General features: G+C 37.8%; 1 protein-coding gene across 1 annotated transcript; it reads left to right on the plus strand.

Moving 5' to 3' along the window:
* On the plus strand, positions 1,507–2,781 carry LOC107615357 (protein FAR1-RELATED SEQUENCE 5-like). The gene is made up of 3 exons (XM_016317426.1): positions 1,507–1,600; positions 2,027–2,085; positions 2,191–2,781. Exons 1-3 carry the CDS (start codon positions 1,507–1,509, stop codon positions 2,779–2,781), a joined length of 744 nt encoding a protein of 247 aa, XP_016172912.1.

Below are 9,603 nucleotides of genomic sequence, written 5' to 3' on the forward strand. Positions count from 1 at the left end.
AAAGTATTACTAAAATGTAAAAATATATGACTTTAATTTTAATAATACCTACATATCTACATAATTATTATATCATAACCATACTAAAATCTACCTATATAAATATTTATGGGTCAAATTGATTATTATGTGACTTTTTTTTATTTTTTGGTTTGAAAATAGCATCTGTATTTTATTTCAGAATCCCATTTTTGGATAGAGCATAGGCCCAAATTTAGGATTTGAATGACAAAAATAAAAGATCTATAGCACACCGAAAAGAAAAAAAAAATGAAAGATCTATAAGCTTTCTTACCAAGAAATTATTTTTGGAGTGCTCAATGACAAAAATTGACGGCATATCATGACCCTCTCAAATCAAACCCCCGCCAATAAATGATCATTGCATGGCAGCGCAAGGCCCATACTAGTATTATACAAGTATACCTTGCTAGAAGGTGCATCAGGGTTCAATTTCTAGCTATGACTATGGGTGGTATATGGAATTCATGGAGAAGAGAAAGAGATGTGAGTATTAAGATGTAACTTGACCCAAAAATATATTTAAATGGTGTGGCTGAGATAGTGTACGTGTAATAAACATATTTTATCTCATAAATAGCCACACGAAGGACCAAAGTTTGATTTTCAACATTAACTTGGTTGTGATAAAAAAGAACCTTTAATATGAGTGAGTGGATTAGTATGTCAGTGTGTATGCCAAAAAAGAAAAAGCAAGATTTACATCATAAGAATAAAATTTGAAAAAAAAAAAGAAAAAAAAAGAAAAACAAGATTTAGGTGGAAGTCCAATCCTTAAATGTAAGTTTTGGTTTCATACAATAAAAATTTGAAACTAATCTCTAAAGGCGACTACTGGATGATTAAATTTATGGTTATCAAACTATTACACGCTAATTTTTTTTTTTTTTAGTCCGCTGTACATTAAAATTTTTTTTGCAACTAAGTCCAACCAAGTTGGGTCAAACTTAACAAAAACTAATTAGAAAAGTATAGAATGCCAAGATATAAATTTGTCAACTGTTACCAACAATAATTAAAAATAATTAAATATAATTTGTTATATCAATTAAAAATTTAGTGGAGTCCATTATAATGCATTTTGAAAGAATAGAGTGGTAACGTAGCATGAGGCCTCACCCCAATTATGAAGACTGCGGTGCAATCTGTCATTCAACCTTAATCTTCTTTCTTCTCGCCGGCCGCATCTCTTTCGTGGAGCTTTTCAATTCACCGAGACGCCGCCATTACCGTTTGACAGTGATTGTACCTTCACCCGGATCCCACCTCTAATCCTTTGCGGAACTTTTCAAGTCACCCGGAAGCCGCCATTACGCTTCGATGGTGAATGCGCCTTCACCCAGATCCCACTTTGTCGCACCACCAATCCCGTAGAAGAGAACTGTGACGTGAGTGTTTGAAGGTGTCACGCAATCCTCTTCTCCTCAACCATCTCCCCCAAGGTGTATGTGTCTCCGTTGAAGGCGAGTGGACCATATTACGTCGATGGATCAATCAATTTGTGAAGAAGCATCGTACGACACTGCATATGATATGAGTGATCATTCTAATTCCACCGACGTTAATGCCTCGTCTCTGAGTGAAGATGACACATAACGTGTGGACAAGGTAATTTGTGTGGTAGTAGTATATTTGGTTATGTTTATTTGTAACTTATTTTTTATTTTATTGTTGAGTTATTAACAGTGATAGACTTTGTTGAAAAGTTGTGATTTCGTTTGTTTTATTAGAATTTGTGTGGATATTCTTTCTTTCAATTATGATAGAATGATGCTACATTTTTTACATTTCATGTGGTTTATTATTCTGTTTGTTCACCATGTTAAATTGATGTTTGCAACTTTGATTAATGTTTGTTTTATAGATATGAAAATATATGGTGTTGTTTTATATCAGCTTAGTTGGTGTTATCAATGGATAAGTGGTTGTTGGAAGAGTTTTTATGAGTATCGAACGGTGAATGGTTATCTTTGTTGGTGATATATCCTTGGTTATTGATTTCAAGGGAAAGAATCTGTAGACGTTATTCAATTAGAGGATAATGCAACGGCACTGAATCATGAGGTGTGAAATATGTTTTATTCTGGTGACAAAATTAGCGAGGTATTGGAAATTAATTAGTTGAGTAGTTTTTGTGTTGAATGATATTTTTTCTGAATGGATTTGTAGTTGTCCGATCACACTGGAATTCCAATAGAGGAAATCCCATACGTAGGATTGAGATTTGTTTCCTTGCAGCAGGCACAAGAGTTATATTCTAATTATGTAAAGAAAGTTGGGTTCATGAATAGGATTAGGAATACCAACTTTGACAAGACCAGGAAGGAATCAAGGACACCCATTAACCAATCGATACACTGCAGTCGTAAAGGTTATCGGGAGTCTCGAGTGAAGGCAGCAACTCGGGTAAAGAGAATAACAACAGCCAGATGCAAAGCAAGGATGTACGTGATGCTTGATAGGCAGAAGGATAATTGGATGGTGTCCAAATTAGAATTGAAGCATACGCACCTGTGTTCTACCAAGCAAGTTGTGCATTATACTAAGTATAGAGAACTGACTATGCATACCAAGTGTGTGATTCAGGACAACGATAAGGCTGGCATACGGCCCAATAAGACTTATCTCGCACTGGCGAACGAGGTTGGTGGCTCGTCGAATTTGTGTTACTCAGAAAAGGATGTGAGAAACTACATTACGAGCAATCTACGCTGTGCTGACGAAAACGCAGATGTGAAGATTATGCAGGGCGTCCTATGAATATTATGGAGACGTGGTATCGTTTGATACAACGTACAGTAGAAATGTAACACCCTACCACACAAAGCTTTACACCTAGGATGTAAAACAGAGGTGGCGAGGTGCTACGACCTCTAAAAATAAAATTTAATATATAATATAGTGAAGAGAGTTTATAACTAGGAGCCTTTAAAGAAAAGGATAAAGCAAAAATTGTTAAATTGTAAAGCGCAACACTCCGTGTACGGTAACGTGAGCAAGATAGAGCAAGCTAACGAATTTATATACTAAGAGTTCCAAAACACATGTAACAAAACTCAAGACTCGGCTCGCGAAGATAAACCGGTCCGAGCGAATAAGTGTATATACATATATATAGGAACCCAAAAGATAACCCAATATACATAATTACAGAACTTGTTTCTCCAAAATAGCCTCTAAGAGGAGTTAATACAGCATATGTATAAACAGAGGAGATATGAGTATCTAAGCAAATACAAATAACCAAAATAAACCCAAAAGATGAAGATCTTCGCAACATCAGAAGCTTCCAGCATGCCTCAAAGAGGAGCCTCACGTCCTGCATCTGAAAACCACAAAATCTGCATGGGTGAGAATCAGAGGTTCTCATCATGGTAACAGTGCCCACATATCTAACATATAATGTCTTGGGAAAGCCGAAGGTAATCCTAGAACTTCCAACAGATAATTAAAGCTTAAAACATAACTAAACCATGAAATTAAAATAGGCAACTAGCTAAGGGTCTTCAGAGCTATCTAAAACTCCCTTTTCCGACTCCTCCGAACCTCCCAACCACCAGCGAAACCAAATGCAACAAACACAGTTATTACAAATAGAGAAATCACAGACGGGATTCAAGTATAGCAGATAATCAAGTAGCATTTAGTTATGCAATCACTTAGGCAATCCAAACAAGACATGTAGATGCATATGATGCATGCATGTCCTAGTGGCTGATGAGTTTCATCTGTCGGTTATAAAGCCATCCCGACAAGTCCTGATAGCTAACCATTGGACGGTCTCTCTATCGCGCATCCCCAAATCGAGTAATTCTCAATCATAAACATAATCATAATCATACAACACCCACACTGGTGTTTATCCACGGGGGCGAGCTCATTCGGAACTTTCACAGTGTCCGGCCACCCTTGCGACATAGGGTCAGCAGAGTATCGAGTCTCAACCTGGAGCACGTTGTGGCTAGTCACTGCTTTCATCCATGGAGACTCGTATCTCAGATAACCATTTAACATGTTCATTCATAACATTCCATAATCATTCATTCTGACCATATCATCACTCATCATAACCCGGGACAAGTGGGGCGAAACCACAACCCTTGCGTCCACCCGGGGAGCCTCTATACTAACCAACCTGGAGTAAGTGGGGTGAAACCACAACCATTGCATCTACCCAGGAGGTACGTTCTCATATGCCCAGGAGAAACCAAGGAGGGGATCCTACCCTCCTACAATCTCGTTGGGGGCGATTTTACAATACCAGGAGGAACAAGAAAGGGGATCCTCACCTTCCACCATCTCTCTGGGGTCGCACTTTCAAGAAAGAGGACTTAAGATAAAACAATCATTCACATTCACATTTTCATTTCTAGCCATAAATCACAATTAATCATAGCCATCTGGCTCATAATATAATCCATAACCAGCCAATAATCATTATTAAATACAACCCTTCGGCTAACGGCATACATCGCACTTCCATCATCATCCTCAGCAACGCATACAATTATCATTAATCATAATTCATCATTAACTCTCCTCTTACTTCACCCTCAAGCTACCACCCTTCCTAGCTTCCTCTCATTACTAGGCATACTATAAGGATTTAGGACTAAACGGATGAAAATGGAGGCTTAGAATTTTGAAATTCAATTTTAATAAACACAAAAGTCATATTTGCTAAAACCAGGGTCATAGAAGATTACAAGCTTACCGGGAAGGTGAAACATTTAAAACCTAGGTTTTTATAAGAAAACAGGGCAGTGTGCGTACGCACAGGGGTGTGCGTGCGCACGCCCAGAAAAATTTTCAAAATGTGTGCGTACACATAGAGGTGTGCGTACGCACAGGAGTCAAGTTTTCCAATTCTATTCGCTCGCACAAGGCGTGCGAACGCCTTCAACAGAACATACTTCCCAACGTGTGCGTATGCACAGTTTGCAAAATTTCGTTGGTTGGAAGCGCGCACAAAGTGTGCTAACGCTCCCAACAGCAGCCATATCCCTGTGTGTGCGTACGCACAAGGCTGTGCGTGCGCACAGTTCCAAAATCCACAGGGTGTGCGTGCACACAAGGCTGTGCGTGCGCACACATACCAGAAATCACAAATTCTGCAGCATTTACAAAATTCAGATTTCAGACACCAACTTTCAACGATCATATCTCTTTCCACAGAATTCAGATTTCCACCAAATTTAAACCATTTTAAAGCTTGTCAAATTATCTTTCATTTGATAAAAAAATGCATTAAATTTCAAAAACGGTATCCCAAGATATGATCCGTTGAAGTTCATCAAAAATTCATTTTTACAAAATTTCCCTAAATTCTCAACTTACCATAATTTCCAACTAAAACCGATAAGCCTCAATTTTTACAACATACAACTTTCAAATCCTTTTAAAACCAACCAAGACCTTACCATCTCAACCTCAACCACATTTCCAACTTCCATATTCACTCCACAACACATCAATTCTCTATTTCATCAATTTTAACTCAATAATCCAAGTTCACAACCCACAATATACATCATCAAATACCAACTTTCTATTTTCATCAAACTCCACCACCAAGATTTCTAATTCCACAATGATCAACATACAAGACCAATTATTCATATCAAGCACAAATTTCAACTTCAATTCAACCTTTACATATACCAAGTATCATCATCATATAAAACTCACATACATCATCAATCAAGAACTTCAATCATACCCTCCAAAAACTAATAATCACATAATCATACAACAATTCCAACAACCAATCAACCATCATCACAAATTCAATTCCTATCCTATGGCTCACTAGCCTAAGTTTTCACATTACATTACATTTTAGATACAGGAAACCGAAACCATACCTTGGCCGATTCTCCGCTCAACCCGGAACACCTCTAATTCCACTCTTCCTTAATTTTCAAGCCTCTAAAACCTCCAAGGTCAGATTTCCAGCACCACAAGCCCACTCCAAGCTTTCCAATACCTCAATCAAGCTTCAATATTCACATACACACTACCTAAACCAAAATTATCACATCCAAACACAACAACTCAATACCCAAATGCCTAAATTTAGAAATTTCATTAGGGTTTGAGATCTCTTACCTTACCCAAGGATCAAAGAGGTAAGACTAAGCCTTCTCTTCAAGCTATTTGGATCCTATAACATCAAAGAGCATAAAATCTCAACACTTTTTACCCAAAAATTCGAATTCAAGGGCTGAGAAAACTGAACTAAAATCGTGGCTTATCTTAAGAAAAAATTTGTGGGCTTTGTAGAGCTCGATGCCGTGGTCGCGTGGCCGCAAACGGTGCGGCGATCGGAGCTTCGGATCAAAAGTTACAAGGATTTAAAGATTGAATGAGGGTTTGTGTTTGTTGGAGGATGTTCTTCCTCCTTGCTGCACCAGCAGCGTGTTTAGCATGCAAGGGAGAGAGAAATGAGCTGAGCTCATTTAATTAGGTGAGTGGGTGGAACCTACGGGCCTAATCTTGGGCCAAATTCTTTAAAATTAGTGTCAAAATTCTCGTTTTAATTTTCTCTATCATATTAAACCATGAAAATCACATTTTTAACTTTCTAGAATAAATTTTAATTTATGAGTTAATTATTTATTAAATAACCAGGTTTTACAAGAAACAAGTATGTTTGTGTTTCTGCCTTTATTGAAAGTGTTAATGTTTTCGCACTATTGTGATTTATTAATTTTGGCTGGATTTATTACAGGCACGGACTTTCGTTTGCATCTTTCGTTGGTGTCAACCATCATGGCAAGTCCACTCTGCTCGGATGTGCTTTGCTGGAAAATGAGGAAATTCGTAGCTTTGAGTGGGTCTTTAAGCAATGGTTGAAGTGCATGGGAACTCCCCACAGGCCATCATCACAGACCAGTGCAAATCCATGTTTGGTACTATTAGGAATGTCCTTCCAGATACTCGCCACCGATGGTGCATATGGCACATAATGAATAAGATACCGCATAAGATCGAACGATATTCTTGGTACAGAGAAATAGATGTTAGAATGCATGACACTATTTGGAATGCCCGGTCTGTGGAATCTTTCAAGAATGATTGGTGTGCATTCATTGATGAGTTTAACTTAGAGCAAAACAGATGGCTATCAGGTTCGTTCTGTATTGTGCTCGCAAGTTCTATTTTAACGATACTCATTTTAGATCCCGTTGTCATCGGATGATTTGTAACCTATTTGGATACTTTTATGGGATATCTCTGTTTGAAAGGTCAATGTCTACTTGGTTCACTAAGTCTGTAGTTGTGTACTATGATGTAGCCAATTGTTCATGATGGTGATTATTGCTTTATTTTCTTCTGGTTTTGTAGACCTTTATGACGATTGTCGAATGTGAGTTCAAATCTATTTTCAAGGTGAATTTTGGGCTGGTATGAGAAGTACCCAACAGAGTGAGAGTATGCACACCTTTTTGGTGGTTACTTGCATTGAGAGAGTGGACTGGTTCAGTTTCTGCATGAGTATGACAACGTTCTTGGGACCAAGGAGCAGAAGGAGTTGGAGGACGATGTTGTGGACTCTAAAGGATTCATCCCCTATTCATCGAGCCCTACAATTGAAAGACAATTTCAGCATAAGTACACAACCTCTAAATTCAGGGAAGTACAACATGAATTCAGAAAAAAAAGGGGATTATTTAGTCCGTGGTGTAACTCAAGATGGTGATTTATTTTGTGCGACCGTGAACGAGCAATACCTACTATATGGGGAGCCTAGGTCCTGGACAAACAATGTCGAGTTTGACCCAGCGACACACAAGATTCGTTGTGAGTGCAACATGTTTGAATTAAGAGGTATTCTTTGTTGTCACTGTCTTGCTGTGTTCTTTATTACGGAGTAGACAGAGTACCATCTTGCTATGTGATCCTTTGATGGAATAAGAATGTACAGCGCAAACACACTTTCATCAAGAGCAGCCATGACAAGATGCGATCTGATGAAAGTCACAACTTATTTAGAGGGCTGTGTTCACACTTCTTCATTGTTGCCTAGGATTTCGTGACATGTGAAGAAGAAGCGGCCATGTTACATTCGGATCGTGATGAGTGAAGGGCCAAACTGTTTGATTATCATGCAAACTTGGGGCTCAGAAGTGTGCCAACTACACAGAAGAGCATGGTGAAACAGCATGACCCCGCTCTTGGTTCATCTGACATACAAGGTCCTTCGATGGTCGCAATGAAGGGTCAGCCAAGATTGAAGAGGCTTGGTTCTAAACTGGACACTTGCATCAAGAAATCTTTGCGAAGAAAGAAGAAGAATCCACCTCCAGTATGTGTTTACCATTTTGTTAGTTTCAAACCACTTGTTAACATGACTTGATGCATAAAGTTGAAACTGTTATTCACTTTTTGTTTATGCATTTGTTGTTTTTTTTAGAAAAAATGATGAAGCAATCAATCCAAATATAGTGGTGGGTTTTGCTGTGAGAGCAAATGAATCACAGGAACATGGCAGGTTCTTGTCTTTATTAAACTCATTTCGACATACTTAGATGACTTTTGATTATAGATTTGTATGGACATTTTCCTTTCTTTATTACCAAGTTTTTTTCACTTATCTTTGATAAAGTATTCAGGTTTTTTATTTAATAATCATTGTTAAGTTGAGGATATATCATTACTTATTGAGTTTTTTGATCAACTAATATGATCATACCTTTACAGGTTTGTAAAGTTTGAATTAGCTTCACAAAATAATCATGAATGTTAAAGGCTAATAACGTGGATAACAGAGGCGAGTAATTTTATTTAAATTAGACTGCATTTCTCCATCTTACGGTTACTAACCCAAAAAGGTGTGAGCTAAGCCTCATAATGAATTAATCAAATCTTCATTGAAACCTTCCTCCTATGATAAATAAAAAAAAATTTTGAAAATCATAAGACACATCCATACCTAGACAACTCTGCAAAAGACACGACAAAATTAGGCATGATCCTTGGAAGACACATCTACGATTACACGAAAACACGAAAGACACATTTGTATAAGATACTTCCAGCAGAAGACACGTCCATCTATAAAAATCTCCATCAGAAGACACGTCCATCTATAAAAATCTCCATCAGAAGACACATCCATGAAAAGAAACACCTACGAACAATACACGTCTCTGATAGCAACCTCCAATAGAAGACACATCCATAGTTAAAAAAAACTCGAAAGACACTTTGGCAAAGGACACTTCCATCAGAAGACACATCTGTGAAAAGACACACCTGCGAACGTACACGGCTATGATAGTAACCTCCAACAGAAGACACATCCAAGGTTAAACAAAACTCGAAAGAAAGACACTTTGGCAAAACACACTTCCACGAGAAGACACATCCTTAGAAAGACACACCTACGAAAATACACAACTATGATAGCAACCTCCTACAGAAGATACATCCATATCAAGACACTTCCATCAGCAAACAGTTCCGTTTTCAGGCACCTGCGAACAATACGTGACTAATAGTACATAACTAACATAAGTAGAGATATCCAAAGATAAGACATTCAAACCACAACATGATTAACCATTGGAAAAAAATTTC

The sequence above is a fragment of the Arachis ipaensis genome, chromosome B09 (genome assembly GCF_000816755.2).
Source record: "Arachis ipaensis cultivar K30076 chromosome B09, Araip1.1, whole genome shotgun sequence".
NCBI classification, from domain to species: domain Eukaryota; kingdom Viridiplantae; phylum Streptophyta; class Magnoliopsida; order Fabales; family Fabaceae; genus Arachis; species Arachis ipaensis.